The sequence below is a fragment of the Lineus longissimus genome, chromosome 4 (assembly GCF_910592395.1).
Source record: "Lineus longissimus chromosome 4, tnLinLong1.2, whole genome shotgun sequence".
NCBI lineage: Eukaryota > Metazoa > Nemertea > Pilidiophora > Heteronemertea > Lineidae > Lineus > Lineus longissimus.
In genome coordinates this window covers 3,935,870-3,956,502 of record NC_088311.1, presented here as the reverse complement: position 1 = coordinate 3,956,502, position 20,633 = coordinate 3,935,870, and the positions used below count along the sequence as shown (strand labels likewise).

Here is a 20,633-nt window from a genome sequence, read left to right as displayed (position 1 = left end):
AACCGAACAACGAAAGTGGTTCTTTATGAATGATAATATATTTACAATATTGCCAATTGAGACAAGAGATGCCAGAGTTACTCCACAGCTACATGTACATGTACATGTAACCATACTCACTGCACATTGAAGGGCTGGAGTATAAACACTGAAAACACCAGACTTTGTAATTTAACCAAGGTAGTATGGTTTTTATTTACCTGGGTTATAGTACTGAAGCCTATCCTATCCAAGGCAATTGCCATCTCAGTCCTCAAATAAGTGGCTGCAATGTTCATCCAACTCCAAATGGAACATCTTCATACAAAGTTCTGTCCAGTGTTATAAGCATATACCTACATATACATGCTAACTTAAGCTAACATAACTTCAGTGTCACATTTCACATCCAGATCCATTTGCAAAGACAAGTACTCGCAGATTCTGTTTTTTACTTTAGTCTTAATTTTTCTTTGCACTTGGTTTGAGTTCGTCGAAACATGACCGCAGCAGGATATGCGGTTTCATCTTGGCAGGGTCATAGCCTTCATGTCCCTGAAAAATTAGGCATAGGCTAAAATAGTTAGGAGTCAAAATGAACATATGACAAAATTTAAGTCGGAATGTAGTCAACATTGAGCACTGGCCCCAATAATGTCTGAACACATCACTTGATTATATGGCCTTTCAACATTGTAGCAACGATGCTCTGTGCACTAACTTTTATACTTTGGTAGCCCAGTGACGTTCCAGATTCAATTGGTCTTATTATCACTGCTTCAGTCATCCTCCTGGCTCTTGGGCAAGGACATAATGATAATTTCACTGAAAGAAGCCATAAATCTTCAACAATTATATTACACTCACCTTTGACCAATCATAGCTAGCCGCATATGCAAAGATATTTCCCTGTGCATTGAATGCGCTCGCTGCAATAGGCTGGTCAAGCTGCTCGGATGTTTTTAACTTTGTTCTAGCGTCTTTATCCCAGAAACTGAAGCGTCCATCAGATCCGGTGGTTGCAAGTGTTCCATGCACAGGGTGGAATGAGATGTCATTCACCTAGAAAAGGAACAGAAAATGTAGAATTGCACCAATCATTTAAAAACAAATGAATAAATAGACAAAGAGGATCTATTGAAACCCAAACTTACAGCATAGATATCCTGCACACCATTAGGAGTTCCATTTGATCTGTGACACTTGAATGTGAAGTTATCACGAGGGTTTGTTGGGTTCACATAATGTATCGCAACCCGTCCTTCAATACTGCCAAGAGCAAAACCAACCGGCTGATTTGTCTTTTTGTCAGGGAATATGCTCACACAGCGGTGCTGAAAAAGACAAATAAACTTTATCATGAACTGAAAACAGAGTGGTTCATTTGTGCAAGGCCAAACACCTTTGACAACAAGTTTTTGATACAATAGCTATTGCAGGGTTAAATTACACCTCTGATTTTCCTACTCTTACCTGATACTTGAGTGGCGAGTCTATTTTTTTGAATTCTTGCGGCTGGTTCTCAAGCTGATATATGATCAGACCTCGTCCGGCAGTACCCACCACTGCCATCGGATATAGCTGAAACAATGATAATCACAACATTTTACATTCCATGTTTGGTTGAATTGAGTGATATGACGTCAAGACCATCGGCCAACTTGGTGTCACCAAATCACTGTCCGTCAAAAGTGAATGATGTTAAATGACATCAAACAACCATAATGTGCATAATATTTAGCTTGAATATTCAGAACTGGTCTCCGCTCGGAAATCTCAGTCAGCTGATCTCATTTACAGAAATACATTTTCAGGTCCACATTTTTGGTAGAAAACATTATTTCAACACTTACCACATCAGCACAATAAGCTCGTTCAGGCAGTGGTATTGTCATCATAGGTGCTGATGATCGTGTATCCCAAAACTGAAGAAAAACAAAACTTGTAAGGTAAAATCTGTCATCTTCAAAATCATCCAAGGACCATTTATTTTAGATATCAATGTAGTTTAAATATCCTTTATCCAAATATGAAACTTCTACAGTTTATAGAGAAGGTTGCCAGGGCTCATGCTAAATAAGCATTAGAAGCACCTGGAAGATAGTCTAGTGAAATCACCTAATCGCATACCTTTAGTGTTTTATCCCAGCTGCTGGTCATTATACAACTGTAATTGGGTGCCTTCACCCAATGCACCGTTTTTATAGGAGCATCATGCTGAAAAGGACAAAAAAATAAAAAATATGACTACGACTTGACACTTTTTAAATCCAAAACATTTTATTGATAGGGCATCGTGGAAGTTTTTGTGAAAAATGAACAAAAAACACAAGTTGCCCTTACTGCCCAAAGGCAACAATCAATTGCGATTTACAAAAATGCAATTGCCAGTAAAGAAGTAAACCTATACCTGGGCAACTTGGATGGCTTGATTACTGTTCAGGTCCCACATCTTGGCGGTCTTATCACAGGAGGCAGTGAACACTTTTGAACCATCCTGAAAGAAAAAGAAATTTAGATAGAATAAAAGCTAGAGTAGAATTAAACAGAAAGGGAGTATCTATTGTTTATTCAAAATCAAAGTCTTGTTTTTGTTCCAGAAGCTCATGATAGGATACGAAGGTTGAACCTACATCACTCCAACAGCAATCAAGCACGGGTCCAGTGTGGGTTTGTTGTGCTTTTGGGACTGTTGAACCATCTGCATTCACCTCCCAGCATCGCACCTGAAAAAGAAGCCAGTTCATGTCTTAATCAATGCAAATTTCATTCTTTTCATACGGACACAGTACATTATGTAGATGGCATATCTGAATTGAATCCAAAGTGTTATAATTCAATTCTACATAGCAAAGATATCTTTCAACTAAAGCTCGATGTAGACCAATGAATGATGTTGTCACGCCACCTTCAGACATTATAATGCACCAAATACATGTACCCGACAGCAACAAATATAAAACAGATTTTGTAAGAAACATCGACTCCAACCACAATCCCTAATCAATCAAGGGAGTGATGCCCAGCCCCCAGCTGCGAGCTGGCCAGCAGCGTCTATAAAATACTTCAGCGTATCAAAAACTATCATTTCAAATTCAAATCAACTGCAACGCCAACCAAGGCCAGGGCGAAAGGTCAAGGCCTTACAATATCTTACATTGTTGTCCCAGCTACCAGCAATAAGGAATGTTGATGGAAGGGTTCCTGGGCTAAAACGTAGAGAACTGACACTGTCATCAGGGGGTGACACCACCTCAAAATCTTTCATAGGGTTGTAGTTTGTGGTCAGTGCAGCATTTGTGGCTGTGGCTCCAAAACCAGTGCTTGTGGCACCCCCAAAAGTCGATGTTCCAAACATTTCTTGGTCTTTTCCTTTGTGCGATTGCAAGAGAACTATGGTGTGTTGCTTTAGGAAGGACAACTGTCAAGCAATTATCAAGTTTGGGCAGTGGGGACCATTGAAATTGCGTCTGATAGCAGAAAAAGCATGGAAAATTTTGTTGACAAAAATATTAATCACGAAAATCAATGGATCATAGTGTTGGAATTGACGACAGATGGCGCTGAATAGTAACTATATTTGGGTATTTTGGCCATTTTCCGTAATTTTACTCACATATTTGACATGAATGTACACTTCTAGAATAAATTAAAAAGTTCAAAGCAACTTTAAATATAAACTATTATATATTTGATTGATTTAAAAAATATAAATTTCTGTAGCCAAAATTATGTTCGTCTGTTTTACTTCCCGCCATATGCACGCATTTTCACGTGTTCGAAAGGAAAATATGATGACAACTTCCTTGACTTTTACTTTAAAACCACAATAATTAACAAAAAAGTAAAAAGACCTTTCGGTAAATGAATGTATGTCTTGTTACTTAACTTACTAAACAATCACTAGAATGGCACGTAGAGGCCAGACACGCTTGTTCAAAACGGGCACGAAAGTTGACTTGTTTGTGACTAGTGTACAGCCGGGTGTTGGCCGTTTCTGTCACTTTTGGGCCCAATCTGACATCGAATCACAGTTGGCAGTTGAAGAACTAATGAATGCAGTTGAATCAAAGGTTGCACATACATCTTGCCCTCAGATTGTCCGTACGGATGAACTATGCCTGGCTAAGTTTCAAGGAGATGGAAAGTGGTACCGCAGCAAGGTTGTCGATTGTCGCCAAGATGGCAGCAGGAGCCCGGCTAAAGTTTTCTTCATCGATTATGGCAACTCTGAGAATGTACCTTTGTCTGAGCTAAGAACTAATATGCATGAGTACTTTGCTAACTATCCCCCACAGGCAAAAGAGTTTGTTCTCGCTGATTTATTGCCGAGTGACGGAATACACTGGTCAGAAAGAGAAGTCGAATACCTCAATGATCACCTCTCGTATGGTGAATTCTCTGCCCATGTTCTAGCCACAGTTTGTGGTAAGATACCACTTGTCCGTCTAATGAACAATGATGATAAAACACAGCCGCTTGTGTTGAAATTCCCAAGTGCGAATATTGGGAAGAGTTACAACAACACCCACTTCTTGAAATCTGAGTTCCCTCGGAACGAATTGCCGCTGTCGACAGACTTGGAAGCATTTGTGACATATTCTTTATCACCTGTCAAATTCTGGATCCAACTTGCAAGCGATGAGGAGCAACTGAACCAGCTGCGCCTTCTTATGGAAGCACAGTATGGCAACTTGAGCGATAGGGACCTTGTCTGTAATTTCATTGATGAGGGAACATTATGTGCTGGTGTCTGTAGCATTGACGGCAGTTTTTACCGCGCTGTTGTAGAAGAATGTCGCACTGATGGTTTCTGCAGAACGTTCTTCATTGACTATGGTAACAGCGAAACTGCCAGTATTCAAAACTTCAGGTTTAAAATCCTGCCAGATCAGTTGAAAAGTGTTCCTGCCTATGCCTTTGAGTGTACCCTTGCTGGTATCCCCCCAGGAATGCACATGACTGACATACATATAGCAATCTTCCGTGATCTTGTCAATGACACTGCTGTAAAAGCACAAGTTCTCAGTGTGAATGGAGATGGTGTTTACACTGTGGCATTGTTTGACAGAAATGGCATTTCCATAGTAGATTTCATGAAGCTTGGTTCTGTGAAGCCATTGCCCAAAGTGGTACCAGCAGTAAAACCTGTTGTCCAAAAGCCACCACAGGTACCAGCTCCAGATTGTGCTGTAGGTACAGAGGAAGATGTCTTCATTACTCTGGTAGAGTCGCCAGACAAATTCTTTGGACAACTCGTCAAATATTCCGGTGAAGTTCTGAATGAGTTCCAGAATACTCTGATGGAGCATTATGAAGCCAACAATGCCCGCATCCCTCACCTCTCCTCGCCATCTGTCGGGGACTACTGCTGTGCCAAGTATACAGTTGATGATATGTGGTATCGAGCCCAGGTCACAGCTATAGCTGGAAACAAACTTGATTTGTTCTTCATAGACTATGGGGACAAGGAAACAGGTGTGCGTGTGGCAGAAGTTAAAGTCCTTGATCCCAGATTTGTAAACCTGCCACAGCAAGGTATATTTCTGAAAATGACAGCACCAGTTGATAAATCGAAATTTGAGGAAATCATTGACAGGCGCATCACTCTGAAATTGGAAAACAAACTTGGAGGAAATTATTACAGCACCACATTCAGCGAGAAAAATGAACGCAACGTTCTTCAGCTTCTGTTGGAACCTCAAGCATGTCAAGCTCCGAGTCAAACTCAAAGGTTATTAACAGTTGTTTTTTTTCTTTTGGTGTCGTGTGAGTGCATTTGTCCTCTCCTTTGATGCTTTGGTGTGTCCTTGCCCAAGTACCTGCCAACTCCAGCTTACATTGTAACACACATGTATTTTTTGCCTACTTCACAATGTTGTCAATTTTGAGCACTTACAATGGTCTCCTTTGTTAAATGGATGTGCATGTTCTACTGGAACAGTAGCACATTTTTTAACAGGCTGGCAGTACCCATTACATATATATGTTTCTTAACCTCTGATGTACATGAAACCAGTAACAAGACACTTGGTACATGTTCTGTTACATTCACTGCTACTTGGTGTTTGTTCATTTTAAATTAGAGCTCTTTACAAAATGTCGCATGACAAGTTGAATAGGCCCAGGCAAGATGCATGGGTCTGCCTCGGCAGGGGTCCAGCTAGCTGATATTGCTCACCATATCCTTTGACCCAATTATTGTACATATTTGATACTCGCATATTCCACCTTTACCTGTTGTATATTGACATGATCCCTATGCTTTGTAGAATTTTAAAGGATATTAGTCATAGGCTTGTATGAGGACTCGTAGACCTGTTGGTAGTGCAGGAACTGCCAAACAAACCTCTCCCTGCATGGTCTTCTGCGTTCAGTTAGACGGTCACATTTCTACAAAAAGTACTATAAAAATGAAAAACGTTTTTTTGCACATTTTGTCTAGAAAATGCATACTTGAAGAATTTTGGCAAAAACACATTATATTGTAAGGTAAATTGTCTATGAGAAGTGCATTTTCATGCTCAGTTGCTTTTGATGTAGTTTTACACTAATTTTGAATCTAACACGGTCTTCTTTTGTCGTTACAGCACCATGCAGCGTGCACGCTTCAAAGAGTCAGTAATCGACCCGGCCAAGGCAGAGGCAGTATCGATCAGCCATGTCAACCATCCAGAGAGTTTCTACTGTCAGCTATCAAAGACTGAAGAAAGCCTGAACCAGCTGATGGACGATATCCATAACATTTATTCCAAGCTGGATCCTATGGGTGGATTGCTGCAGAGCCTTATTCCTGGGACGCCCTGTGTTGCCCAGTTTACAGAGGATCAAGGCTGGTACAGAGCAAGTGTTCTTGGTATGTTGGCTTGCCCATTTTAGTTGGTGAACGAAAAATGAAAGAACAGATTTTTTCTCTCTTTGCTGTGGAATTGTGTTAAAAAGCCATAGATCGCTCAGTTTGGATGCATTTCAATCATGAGTGAATTTCTTTCAAATTGCATCATCACGGTTTTATTACTTTTCTTGTTATTTCAGCCGGTCAAGGTGACAAAGTTAAAGTGTTCTACGTGGACTATGGCAACTCTGAGGAACTTCCCAAAAGTTGTGTTCGAATAATGGACCCTAGATTCCTGCTCCTCCCAGCCCAAGCCATTCACTGTACCATGCACAGTATTAGTTACGTGGGCACTTGGCCACCAGAGTGTGTCACGCAGTTCGAAGAGATGGTAACAGCAGGATCTTGTACTGCCTCGTTCCTAGGTTTTGACGACAAACGATCAGCATATGAGGTGGAACTATTGGATGCTAATGGTGTGAACATCAATGAAAAGTTCGGGAAGGCCACTCGAACTCTTGTCAGGTGAGGCTTATGTCAGACAATCGTGGTAATTTCTTTGTCTTCGATTGCGTCTTGGGAGGGCATAAGAATTATGATTCATATTAATACTTGCATTCCTGAAGTACTTGGGTCCAAATCTTTAACTTCGTGCAATTCAGTATTTTCTGTTAAATTCTCATTCCTTTTAGCTGTATCACTAGATTATTGTAAATCGGCAGAAAATATCCCTCATTCCAGGGCGGCACCACCACCTTCAGCTGCCCCAACCCAAGCCCCGAGCTCTCCACAGAGACGGCCGCCCGGTATCATGTACCAGAAAATTGACCTCCCAGTTGGTGTCTTCAAAGATGTCGCTGTTGTACATACTGAGACTCCAAGCGAATTCTACTGCCAGTTGATCGAGTCTGCCCCGGCCTTGAATGACCTCATGGACCGGATCGATGCTTTGTACACCAAGTTAGGACCCACGGATCGTGGTGTGAGAAATCCTGTGAAGGGGATGCCGTGTTGTGCCAAATTTACAGAAGACGACGTTTGGTATCGAGCAGAGATAACAGATATTTTGGGGAATATCATAACAGTCCAGTTTGTTGATTACGGTAATGGTGAGACACTCTCCGTTGAGCGTGTCAAGGAACTGAAACCCGAATTTTTACAGCTTGGAGCTCAAGCGATCAAATGTTGTATGAAGGAGATTAGACCAAAAGGTGGGGAATGGTCGGATGCCGCCATTGACAGATTTACTGACCTGACTGACGAGAAGAATCTTGTTGGTTCAGTAATAAAGAAGTTACCTGATGGTACGGTTGAAATGGAACTTTTAGATACAGAAAGTGATTTGAATATTGGACAAGAACTCTGTAAAATAGGTGATTGTGTGGGACCTGCTTCAGTGCCTGTGCCAATGGCAAATTCAAATGCAATGAGGCCAAGGTCTTCGTCTGGGTCTTCATCTGGTTCTAACCCTCCTCGTCAGAGGACCTCGCCTCATGAACCTCAGATGTCAGACAGAGCGACTGCAAACAAGGGAGGATTTGGAGGGAGACAACCGTCTGGTGGTCGTTCAGACTCCAATGATTGGAGAGAGCCTGCAGGGAATCGATTCTTAGACAGATTAGCAGGAGGTGATGAGGAGGCGAAACCGTACCGCAGACCAGAATGGCCAGGAGAACGCGAGCCAAAGGGAAGAACTTTTGGAAATGGAGATTCTAATTCTAGGTCTCATGGTAGCTCAAACAAGGGTGATGACTGGGGAGATGGTGGCAGCAGCTCTTCATTTGGTGGTCCAAAACAGGAGCGATCATTTGGGAAAGGTGGCAATAGACCTGGGTTCGGCGGGGACAGGAACGCTGCTGAGAAGCGAAGCTTTGGTCAGACTGCCATTACAGAACCTGTCCCTCCTTATAAAGAGGTTGATCTATCAGTTGGAAAGAAGCATTCTGTCCTGATCACATGGAACGAAACAACCTGTGATTTCTGGTGTCAGTTGAGTGACAATCAGGCAGACATTGGCAAAATGATGGTCAGTATTCAGGGCGAGTATAACCGGAAGAAGTCTGAATATACTTTCACCAACCCTACAACAGGATCTCCTTGTATGGCCCTGTATGCTGGTGATCGAGCATGGTACAGAGGAAAGATCACAAAAGTTGAGTTTGGTTCTTGTAAAGTCCTCTTTGTTGATTATGGAAATCAAGAAGAAATACAGAAGTCAAATGTGGTGAGGATGAAGCCCGAGTTCATGTCTTTACCCATCCAGGGTATCCACTGCCAGTTGCAGGGAGTGAAGCCTGTGTCTGAGAAATGGACAGAGGAATCGAAGAGGAAGTATCAGAAGATTATGACAGAGGCACAGCCTTTGCAGTTCATCTTTAAGGGAAAGAGTGGAGGAGTATTCAAAGTTGAGACAGAGGTTACGTCAAGATTGCTTTCAGCCAGTTTGGTCAGTTCTACCTCCCCTGCTCCAACTTCTACTCCTGTTGCTGCTCTTATCCCTGCTGCTGTGGCTCCCTCTAGTAGTGTAAAGAAGTACAAAGTCTTGAATAAGAATGGTCGCCATCAAGGCTTCATCAGCCAGTTGGATTCACCAGGAAAGTTCTTCATGCAGCTAAAAGATGAGGAGTCGTTAGTCACAAAGATTACTGAAAAGTTGGTTCAACTTTGTGAAGGGCCTGCTGCTCGGAGTTTGAAAGTGAATAAAGCGCCACCTGTGGGGGTAGCGTGTGTTGCTAAGTATGCCGAGGATGGAGCTCACTACCGTGCCATTGTTGAAAGTCTTAGCGGTTCAAAGATCTGTGTCAGATTTGTGGACTTCGGAAATGCAGAGATGGTAGATTTGAGTGAAATCTTTGAAATGAATGATTCTCTCCTGATTCAAACACCTTTGGCTTACGAATGTACATTTGCTGCTGGCGCCACCTGGAGTGATGCTGACGGGGACCAGATGCACAACTTGACAGCCGACAAAGAACTGACTGTAGAATTTGTCACAAGAAGTGCGCCGTTCGTTGTGAAACTGTTTGATGGCCAGACAGATATAAGCAGCCAGTTCAAGCCAATGTCCATAGCTGGTGTGACGTCATATCCAAGTAAAAGCTTCACATCAAAGAAGGAGCTGGGTTATGTTTCTCATGTTGATAGCTTGACCAGTTTCTATGTTCAGTTGGCAAGCGAAGAGGATGATTTAGTGACCCTCTCTGATCAGTTACAGGAGTCGTATAATGCTGGTTCGACACAGCTTACGGAGCCAGGTGTTGGTTCACCCTGTGTGACACGCTTCTCTGATGACAATGGCTGGTACAGAGCAGTGGTAACTCAGGCAGTTGCTGGGAAGGTAACCGTGAGGTTTGTTGACTATGGAAATGGAGAGGATGTCAATTTACAGGATATCAAGGCGCTGAAAACAGAATTCAGTTCAGTGCCACCATTTGCCGTTCAGTGCCGTCTGCCGACTGATAAATCATCACAAGCTGATGCGGATAAGTTCTCTGAGCAGACAGCAGAGAAGCAGCTTACATTTCACTTCTCATCTTCTGAGCCGTACGTTGTAAAAGTGTTCGATGGCCCTACAGATATTGGAGCAGCATTTAGTACTACTGAACGAATCACACCAGCGTCATTCCCAAAGCAAAATATCAGCTGTGGAGTTCATAAAGTGTACGTGTCCCATATTGAGAACCCTGACCAGTTCTTTGTTCAGCTTGTATCGGAAGAAGGCCAGCTTGATATGATGACTACCTCTCTCACTCAGATTGCCCTGACTGATTTACCAGAAATTCCGACACCCGAAGTTGGCATGCCATGCATTGCAGAATTCTCAGAAGATAGTGCACTATACAGAGGGGTGATTACAAAAGTCTCGGCAGACAATGCAGAAGTACGTTTCAGTGACTTTGGTAACACAGACATCGTACTGTTGTCATCGATCCGTGCTGTGACAGACAGCTTTACAAATATGCCACCTATTGCGATCAAGTGCACTCTCGGGATTGGTCAAACTTGGGATCAGGATGCTGTTGATAAGTTTTCAGGTGTGGTGATGGATGTTGCAGTGAGTGCAGAGTTTATTACCAATAGTGTTCCCTGCAAGGTCAAACTTACAGTTGATGGTACAGATGTGGCTTCATCGCTTGGTATGGAGCCAGTCCTGGCATACTCTGTCCAAGGTATACCTAAAGCACCGCAGAATGGTTACACTAGTCATGTAGTGTCAGTGAAGCAGTTTTACATACAACTCGCCAGTGATGAAAATGCCCTTGAATCCCTCAGCGAGAAGTTGAACTCCATGTGTGAGGCACTACCAAGAGTCACAACAGCGACTGCTGGTATGGTTTGCGGCAGCAAGTTCTCTGAGGATGAGTCGTGGTATCGAGCGGAGGTTGTCAGCGTCCTCCCTGGAAACAAGGCTAAGGTTGTCTTTGTAGATTATGGCAACACTGATGAAGTCGATGTTGGTAGCCTCAGGATCCTGCCTGCTGATTTGGTGCAGAAGCCATTACTTGCATTTGAATGCAAACTGGAAGAGGGCATCACGAACAATGAAGAGAACATCAACAAATTAACAAACATGACTGTGGATAAGGAACTGAAGGTTGAGTTTTTGAGCAGCTCTAAACCCATCAAAGTCCGATTGTTTGTTGAGGGGAAGGATGTTGCTGAATCCCTTGCTGGAGATACTAGTCCTGCCACAGATTCACCAAAGTATCCTGAATACATGCTGACAGGAAATAAACACAAAGCTTGTGTCTGTCATGTTGAATCGCCTGCCCAGTTCTACATACAAATGGTTGCCGATGACAGCAAACTTAATGAGCTGATGGACCAGTTAGATGGACACTATTCAGCTAACGCCTCTGTCTTGCCACAGGTCACAGAGGGTGTAGCCTGTGTCTGCAGATACTCTGAAGATAATGGTTGGTACCGTGGAAAGGTCGTTGCGAGGTGTGATGCCACAGTCACAGTCCAGTTCGTGGATTACGGTAACTGTGAAGATAAATCGGTAAAAGAGGTCTACAGTCTTGTTCAGCAGTTCTCAATTTTGCCGCAATTTGCATTGGAGTGTACGATCGGAAATGCAGCCTTTTCTAAAGAAGAAACAGATAAGTTCCAGACCTTGACCAATGAGAAAGAATTGGATGTTACCTTTGCCAATGAAACCACACCATATGCTGTGCAGCTCTTTGATGGAGCAACAGACCTGACTGCTGAATTCAAGAAGGAAAGCTCTCCGGGGTTTGTGGCCACAAGTGCGCCTGTGCTTAAGTATCCCAGACAAGTGATCACCAAAGGCACTCACAAGGGCTACGTGTCTCATGTTGATAGTCTTACCCAGTTTTATATTCAGCTGCAGAGTCAGGAGGATGCTTTGAATAGCCTAGCTGAACAACTGGACAGCCATTACGGTTCGAATACTGCCACTCACCTGGAGATTATTGCCGAGGGTGTTTCGTGCACCACGTTATATTCGGGAGACGGCCACTGGTATAGAGGAATGATCACTGGCATCGGTCATGACATAGCTACAGTTCAGTTCATCGACTACGGAAACAGTGAAGATGTGTCTCATGATGCCGTCAAGGTCTTAGCAGCAGACTTTATCTCGCAGCCTCCTTTTGGATACCGATGTTCCATTGGCGACAATGCTACATTCACGCCTGAGGACTCTGATGCATTTACAGAGCAAACTGCTGAGAAACTTCTCGATGTCGAGTTCTGCACTGATGTTTTGCCATACATTGTGAAGATCTCTGAAGATTCCGAATGCCTGACTTCAAAGTACTTTGCAGAAGATGGCTCAGAAGTCCCTGCGTCCGATCCGGCTGTTGAGTTGTTCAGTACTGCTGGTGAAGGGCAAGAACCAAAACCTGAGCCGGTTGCAGATACGCATGAATCAAGTACAACTGTACCAGCGGGCTGTAAGTATTTCAAGTATCAGTCATATCCTGAAGGCTCCACCGATGACTTCTTCGTTGCTGTTACAAAGTCCCCAGGGCAGTTCTGGTGCCAGAAAACAAGTGACGAAGGTCAACTTGCAGAGCTGACAGACAGCATCCTTGCTGACGAAACTCTCGTGAAGGGGAGCATGGTTATCGATGACATCCACATTGGTGCTGCATATCTAGCAAAGTTTACTGAAGATGACTGTTGGTATCGTGCAACCGTTTTAACAATGGATGCAACAAGTTGTAGTGTCCTGTTTGTCGATTATGGGAATCAAGAGGTGGTCCTGTACGAGAACATTTCACCAGCTGATGATAAATATCTTGAACTCCCTGCTTGTGCAGTTGAATGTTTCCTCAGTGGAGCTTCATGGACCTGGACATCTGAGGCAACAGAGAAATTTTCAGAAATTGTTGCAGATAAGAATGTTAGTATGAGATGTTTGAGTACTGCAAGTTCTAGTCTTGGTGCAGGGTTTAAGAAGTTTGGAGTGTCCCTGATTGTTGACGAAGCAGACATTGTAGAGAAGTTGATCGAAGAGAGTCCGGCCAAGGTTGTCACTGAGTTAAGGGAGCAAAAGATACAACTTACTGAAGAGCCAAGTTTGCAATCTACTGATGATGTTGAATTGCAGTATGCCAGAACAGAGGTAAAATTGGAAAATAAGTATGAGGTAACCGTATCATTTGTTACCTCACCCAACCAGTTCTCGCTGCAGTGTTCCAATGCTCAGGCATCCTTGGATGCTCTGATGGCAAAAATAGATGAAACTTATGCAGAGCTCTCGGAAAGTGATCGACGTCTACAGCATCCTTCAGTCGGTCAGCCATGCGTTGTTAAGTACTCCGAAGATGGTAGCTGGTATCGAGGACAGATAGAAAAAGTTTTGGAAGGCAATCGAGTGGAAGTTTATTTTGTTGATTACGGCAGCAGCGAGGAAACTGATCTGAGTTGTATAAAGACGATCGAGTCAAGTATGGTGGAGCAGCCAATGTATGCGATGGAATGCTTCCATGCCGGGATGAAGTCGATAGAAGGCCCCTGGTCTGCTAAAGCCATAGAAATCTTCTCCAATCTAGTCCTAGAGAAAAAGCTGATCTGTGAGTTCCTCTCACAAGAAACCGACTGTGATAGTCCATGCTATGTTCAGTTATATGATATGGGTATTTCTGTCATGGACAAAATGGTTGAGGAAGGAGTGGCCGAAAGGACAGCTGAAGCACTTGGTCATTTTTTAGACACTAGTCTGTTGGAGCCCAACGCTCCCACTCCCCAGGAGTCAGAAGATGTTGCAGCGCCCATTCCACTTGAGAATGCTTCCGAAGAGATGAAACAAGCCATAGAGAAAGATGCTGAACCAAAAGTTCATTACATTGAATATAAAATGCCACAGCTTGACCCCGGATCCAAAATTGATGTCTTTGTAACATCTGTCACTAACCCGACTGACTTTTGGTGCCAGTTAGCTGATTCCTCGGAAGACCTTCCATTGCTGATGGACACATTCCATGAGTATTGCCATGACAACAAAGATGCCCATCTTGAAGATGAACTTGTTGAATGCCTGCCTTGTATTGCATGTACACAAGAAGGAGAAGACCAGGCTTGGTACCGGGCAAAGGTCATCAAAGCAAGGGATGAAGATGTCAATGTATGTCTTGTTGATTATGGCAACATGGAGGATGTTTCGAGAGATAAACTGTACAAACTTCAGCAAGAACACACAGATCTCCCGTTACAGGCTTTCAAATGCTCCTTGAAAGATGTCAAACCAATTGGTGAAAACTGGGACGTCAGTGCTTGCACACGCTTTGAGGAGCTAACTTACGATAAGAAGTTGAAGTTAGAGATAACTGATGTCCGTGGACAAGGTCCACTCCTTGTCGTCCTTGGAATCCTAGAAGAAGGGGAGGAATCAGTGCTGAAGAAATTGATTGATGAGGGATATGCTGAGGTTCAAGACGAAGAAGCATTTAGTCTTGCTGAAGACAGCACTGCTTGTGCTACAGATGATGCCCGGAGGCTTGATGAGAGGGATGAGTTTCAAGATGCTGAAGCCGAAGTAGCAGACGATGCTACTGGAAATGAAGAAGTAGAAGTTCTATCTGAAGTTGAAGAGGGCTCTAGTGAAAATCAGGAAGCTGAAGTTGTAGATGACGCTACAGGAAATGAGGTAGCTGAAGTGGCAGACGACACGATTGAATATGACGAAGCTGAAGTGCTTCAAAAACTTGATGATGATGTTATAGGGAAATCGTCGGAGGGAATTGATGTACAAGGAAATGTGGCTGAAGAAGCTGGTGATTTCAAAGAGGCTGAGATTGATGCTGATGCGGTTGAGGCAATCCGGGAGTTGGATGATGTTTTGGAGAAGGAGGGTGCTGCTGACGAGCCAGAGAATAACGGAGGACCTGATGATATGGCTGACCTCGCAGAGACCAAGGAGGCCGGTGAGGGCAGTGGACATCAGGAGCCTGGGAAACCTCTCAAGACTGGGGAAGGAGTTGAGTCCGAAGCCGATGCTGAGCTTGACTGCAATGCAGAAACAAAGGAAGAAAGTGAAGAAGCTGGACAAGTTGTTGCAGCAAAAGATGGAGATGATGATGCTGAAATAGCAGATTCAGTAATGCAAGAATTTGCAAGAAACACTGTTGAAAACATTATATTCAATGCCAGAGAAGTTCTTCAAAGTGAAAGTCAGGAGGATACATCTGAGAAGTTATCCTCTCTTCATATCATCGCTGATGATAAATTGCCTGTTGTCTTCACTCACGGAACGTCGCCGCATGACTTCTACCTACAACCAAAGTCATCCTCAGAGCTGCTATCCAACCTGATGCAGGAGATTGCTAGTTGGTGTGAGATGGAAGAGGCTACAGAGTTTACTCCAAGTGTCGGTGATGCTTGCCTTGCCCATGGAGTAGATGACCAGTGGTATCGAGCAAGGATTATGAGCGTGGATAAAGAAGAATATCAGGTTTGTTGGCTTTTTACATGTATGACACTCTTCGACAAAGGGAGGCTATATGCAGGAACTACTGGGCCAGATTAAGTTACACAAAGTCGCCAATAGGTGTTACTACTAACTGCCCTTCTAGTGGCTTGATATGAATTTGGGCAGCTTGTCCAGGGTACTATCATCTAAATCAAGCCAAAAGTGGTTCATCACCTAGGCTTATTTCCTAACTAATCTTCGTCATGATTGAGGCAAATGCCACTGTATGTTGACTGGATTAAAAATAACTTGTCTTTCTTTTGTATACAGTTGTCTTGGCACTAGACAAATCTTCATTTTCCTTTCTGATTTTCTTGCAGGTTGTTTTCATAGATACAGGAATGAAAGCTACAGTGAATCAAATTCGACCTATTCCTGATGAATTCCAGTCGTTGCCATGTCAGGCAGTGCGATGTCGACTCGGAGGTGTGAAGGAGACTCACAGCAGTATGAATAAACATGTCAAGGAAACATTCATGGGTACGTGGTGATCCAAAAAGGAGAGAAAGAATTACAGCTGGAAATTTAACTCGCAATCCCTCTGTCAGTTCATCAACTGCTTTGAATCATGGTCCATGGATTGAGTCTATTGCATGAAGACCATCAGTTTTAACCACTTAGCTTGGCTGTGATGCTCTAGTTCGCCATCTCAGAAATCATCTGTGTTTACACACATCATTAAGTCGGATAACATAATGTTTGGAATACAGTGATTATGTTTCAGAAGGAACCTTCTTCTGAATGAAGATATTCAATCTGTTTTTCTAATTTTCAGAAATGTGTTTGGAAAACCTTTTAAGTAGGTTCGTGGAAAAACTAGATGATGGTTACTACTCTGTTTACCTGTACAATAGTGAGGATGACGTTGAATCTGTCAACTTGGAATTGGTGGAGGCATTCGGCCTTGATGTGGTAGCGGGCTCTGAACTTGAAATAGCCGCGGGAAATGTCGAAGCAGATATGGGATCTGAAAAAGGTTTGTAGCATATTTCTTCAGGTTTTTTTGGCAGCACTTTCCTTTACCCGTAGCTTATTGTTTTCACTTCCACCTGAACGTAAAACCTAGGCTATCCATCTTGATGATAGCAAAGCATACTGCAAAATTTGCACTGTGGCAGTCCTTAGCATTGTCCATGTGCATTTTCACTCTTGATGGCTAGAGGACTCGATGTTCAATACTTATGATATCAACATTATCGTGACATACTGTCAGACATCGTTGCCCACCTGAGTCAATGGCGTCATATGTATAATGTACATGCATGTATACTGTGCAATGCTTGAAAAGTGGTGCTTCGTACACCTTCAGTGTGGCTGTTTCAATGCTTCAACATTTTGTTTCTACAGCATGAAAATGCTTGTTGTATGTTGCTGGTTAGTTGAAATGAATAGTATTTTGTATTTGTACAGGAATGCATTTGAAATCTTAATGCTTGCTAGCTGGTCTTTGTGTCAGTGTCCCTCTATTGCTTCACATGGTGTTATATTCTGCTGTTTTGTAGAAATGTCGTTCCAAGAGGTTGGGGCAGAAAGATATAGCTCCCTTGGTACCCTACCTGGAGAAAACCCTACTATTGTCATCAGTGGTAAAATCCCTTGCTCAATTTTGCATGCAGTCTTTCGTTTTTTCCTCCCCCTTAGTGTAGACCCATCAACCTATCGTTGTGTCCTTCTATTTTGTCTGGTTAAGTGCCTGTGCGATTGTTTCCATCCATGCCAAAAGCCAGTTGATGATATGGGTGCTTGAGCAGATGAAGTGTTATGTTTAAGTTCTGTTGAGAGATTTCATTGAAGCTAGATCCCTGCATGAAGTGTTTTCCTGGCTGCTTGTTTTGTCCTGCTTTTGCATGTTCATGTGTTTTCTGATTGTGCTGCTTTGCATGTTTCCCATTTGTGATAAGACAGTCCATTTCAGCATGAAGAGCAGTACGTGAAATGTCCACACTGGTCACCGTTTCCTCATTATCATGTGTTGACACTATTTGTAATAAAGTACTTTGGCAAATTGCTTGGAAGCTTAGATGTTCGTTGTGATAAGCTTTATCCCAGTGGCAGTGCAACAACTGTTAACTTTTCTCATAATGTAGATGTTCTAGTAGTATGATGTAAGATTGGTAACAATTTCTATTGTATTCTCTGCAGGTGATAGCCAGGAGAATTGGAAGGAAAGCCCAGAAGGACAGGTCAATGGGACTGAGGGAGAGGAGGTAAATGGATCCAGAGAAGAGGTTCATGTAAAATCGTCCAAATTGGTCACTGAAGAAGTGGAGCCAACTGAACCTACAGATGTGAGCACAGAATAATGCTTGGGACTATAATACCATAGTGGAGTTCATTGATTTGTGGATAAAGCTATTGTTTTATTGTTTATCGAAGTGACCCTTTACATGGAGTTCGTGGTCTTATTCACTTGCGTTGAATGGAAACTTGTTCATTGCCACATGTTTGAGCAGATGTTACCTGTTATTTGAGATTCATGAAGGGAAACGCTCCATTTTTTGGCTGTGTCTGTTGGTTCATACTTGGTAGCGTGGGTCATTGATAAAGCTCTCAATTATTCTATCTCATGATATGTGCTCCATGAGAAAATCTGCAAGACATCATACCTTGCTAAGGTAGACAATTTTGTTTGTTTTTTAATAAGTGTAATCCAGTGCCCTCTTCAACACCATTTTGTAATTCTTGTACATTAATATAATAATTCTATTTCATAAACACTTAGATTTCATTACATCGGTAACAATATTGTGTACAATGTACTGTAGAACTTTCCATAGCGGACACCTCTCTTATGCATTGTGTCTCAAATTGGTTTCCAATGAATTTGACCTCAGTAATCAGAACGCCTTTCAATTAAGGACATCTTTTGTCAGTACCAAGGGTCTCCTTGATGTATTCATGGCATTAGAAAAGACTTGTATGGTGACTTTGTTCCGATTTGGCATGTAAACCATCTTGAGGTTCATTTGTTAATAGCATATTGTATATATTTTATCATACCGACATGAAAATTATGTACAAGTTATAAGTTAGGAGCATTTGGTACATAGATATACTTTCGATATTGCTTGTTCTTTCCCAATGAGGACTAGTATTTTCATTTCATAAACCATTGTAATTACATGTATCAATTATGTACCATTACGGCGATTGAATACAGAGATATAAAAAGCGTAAATTCAGGCTGAAAATTAGTTTTGCCCTAACTGCTTTTCACCATCACCATGCCTTGCAATGCTAAAGCCACAACACTAGCCTTTAGATGAAAGAGGGGTCATCAAGAGAATGATCAGCAGAAAACAACATGGAACAGTGATATTGTGGTTATCTGTGTTCATGTATTTGCTTAGTTGCTAATTATAGACTTGTATTTGTAAAATCGTTTAAAAAGAGGCAGAGGTAGCAGATGCAGGTTTGTCGTTTTAGTTTGTAAATGGGTTTACTGCAAATTTTGTATTGATGAAAATTGTTTCTGATCTATTGGTTAGGTCCTGTTCAAAATATGTTCGTTTTAAAAACAATTCGAGAGGAAATTCTCCAAAAAGAAGTTTAGTTATTTCCATATATTTGGGAAAGAAATTCTAACTTGCATATTCTTATGTCTGCCTTCATAATGTGCTCTCCAAGGTATTTTACAAGACTGTACCAAAGTTGCCAATCGTAGCCTAATAATTGATCCAAATAAACCTCTGTTGAATAATATTTCCATCTTGTACTACTGTGTCTTCTGCTGTAACCTGACCTGTCCATTGTATCCACTGGGATACCAGGGCTAAACATGACTTATAGGAGCTGCCCTCCCCCATCCACTCGATATACCTCCATGCCTGTACATAGAGACAAACAATGCTTATGTGCAGAGGGCGACATTCTCTAGGGGCCATCCGTAATGTATGTATAGGCTACGCATTGATCAAACCGGGATTTTCAGACCCCCTCCCCTTCGATGAGGTCGTGACCGTTTGAACTCTCTCGTCACGTTGGCAACACGGGGGTGCTGTTAGAATAGATTCAGTCTGGTTGTGACTGTCTCTCATCGTATTGGCATCATGGTGGACCTGCCAATCTTTATTCTATTATGGTCGTGGCTTTCTTATCACTCTCTCTGAGTTGGTAATACGATTCTGCTGTCAGACTCGATTTGGTCTGGTTGTGACTGTTCTCTCGCAGTGAGTATTTGCAACACCGTGGAGCTGCTTGATTTGATCTGGTTATGCTGTCTGACCTCTCTCATCGTGCTGGCAATATGATGGTGCTGCTAGATTCGATTCGAAATGTGGTTGTGACTGTCTCTCACCGTATTCGCAACACAGTTGAGCTGCTTGATTTAATCTGGTTATGCTGTCTGACCCCTCTCATCGTGCTGGCAATACGATGGTGCTGCTAGACTTGATTCGAAATGTGGTTGTGACTGTCTCTCACCGTATTCGCAACACAATGGAGCTGCCAGGCTTGATTCCGTCTGATTGTGACTGTCACCTTGTGGGCAAGTCACCCTCACCCTCACCCTTATCACCTTCAACATGGTGGCAACGTTGCGGAGCTTCTAAGGCTTCGATCTTTTTGTGACTGTCCCAGCTCTCTCGCAGAAGGGATATGCTGTTTCATGTTGCAACTGTGGTAAGCAGGGCACTTCCGAAGCCTATATGCTTCATGAAGGGTCCATGAGACTGGCAACTAGGTCACTTTTTAAGCCTGTACAGCTCCACTGTCTCAGGCTGTGACTCTGGCAAATTGGTCTCTTCCAGGTTGTGACTTGCAACCAGGACACTTTCTAAGCCTGTACCGTTCCACTGTCTCAGGCTGTGACTTTGGCAAATTGGTCGCTTTCTACAGTCCCAGGTTGTGACTTGCAAAAAGGACACCTTCTTAGCATGTACT

General features: G+C 42.7%; 2 protein-coding genes across 6 annotated transcripts; one reads left to right on the top strand and one right to left on the bottom strand.

The window, feature by feature from the left end:
* Positions 1-19: 19 nt before the first annotated feature.
* LOC135487192 (mRNA export factor-like) lies at positions 20-3,498 on the bottom strand. Its single transcript, XM_064770680.1, has 9 exons — positions 3,137-3,498; positions 2,613-2,705; positions 2,390-2,476; positions 2,110-2,196; positions 1,833-1,904; positions 1,453-1,560; positions 1,134-1,313; positions 847-1,041; positions 20-534 (listed from the first exon to the last, which is right to left on the bottom strand). The coding sequence occupies exons 1-9, from the start codon at positions 3,335-3,337 to the stop codon at positions 442-444; spliced, it is 1,116 nt and encodes a 371-aa protein (XP_064626750.1). The 5' UTR covers positions 3,338-3,498; the 3' UTR covers positions 20-441.
* A 244-nt stretch (positions 3,499-3,742) lies between these two features.
* On the top strand, positions 3,743-19,438 carry LOC135487163 (maternal protein tudor-like). 5 transcript variants are annotated; one of them, XM_064770610.1, is made up of 8 exons: positions 3,743-3,823; positions 6,570-6,835; positions 7,015-7,339; positions 7,556-15,734; positions 16,073-16,232; positions 16,528-16,728; positions 17,255-17,338; positions 17,895-19,438. In XM_064770610.1, the coding sequence occupies exons 2-8, from the start codon at positions 6,574-6,576 to the stop codon at positions 18,053-18,055; spliced, it is 9,372 nt and encodes a 3,123-aa protein (XP_064626680.1). In that variant the 5' UTR covers positions 3,743-3,823; positions 6,570-6,573; the 3' UTR covers positions 18,056-19,438. The 5 variants fall into 5 exon arrangements, with proteins under 5 accessions (XP_064626680.1, XP_064626679.1, XP_064626677.1 ...); XM_064770609.1 differs by having other exon boundaries at positions 3,750-3,839; XM_064770607.1 differs by having other exon boundaries at positions 3,750-5,713.
* Positions 19,439-20,633: the final 1,195 nt, after the last annotated feature.

Excerpts from the sequence above, each read along its gene's own strand:
- LOC135487192 (XM_064770680.1), bottom strand. The coding sequence starts at position 3,337 with ATGTTTGGAACATCGACTTTTGGGGGTGCCACAAGCACTGGTTTTGGA. Across the intron at positions 2,477-2,612 it reads TTGATTGCTGTTGGAGTGAT|GATGGTTCAAAAGTGTTCAC; the intron begins GTAGGTTCAACC and ends TTTTTCTTTCAG. Across the intron at positions 1,314-1,452 it reads ACTCGCCACTCAAGTATCAG|CACCGCTGTGTGAGCATATT; the intron begins GTAAGAGTAGGA and ends TGTCTTTTTCAG.
- LOC135487163 (XM_064770607.1), top strand. The coding sequence starts at position 3,888 with ATGGCACGTAGAGGCCAGACACGCTTGTTCAAAACGGGCACGAAAGTT. Across the intron at positions 7,340-7,555 it reads GCCACTCGAACTCTTGTCAG|GGCGGCACCACCACCTTCAG; the intron begins GTGAGGCTTATG and ends CCCTCATTCCAG. Across the intron at positions 17,339-17,894 it reads CCCTACTATTGTCATCAGTG|GTGATAGCCAGGAGAATTGG; the intron begins GTAAAATCCCTT and ends TATTCTCTGCAG.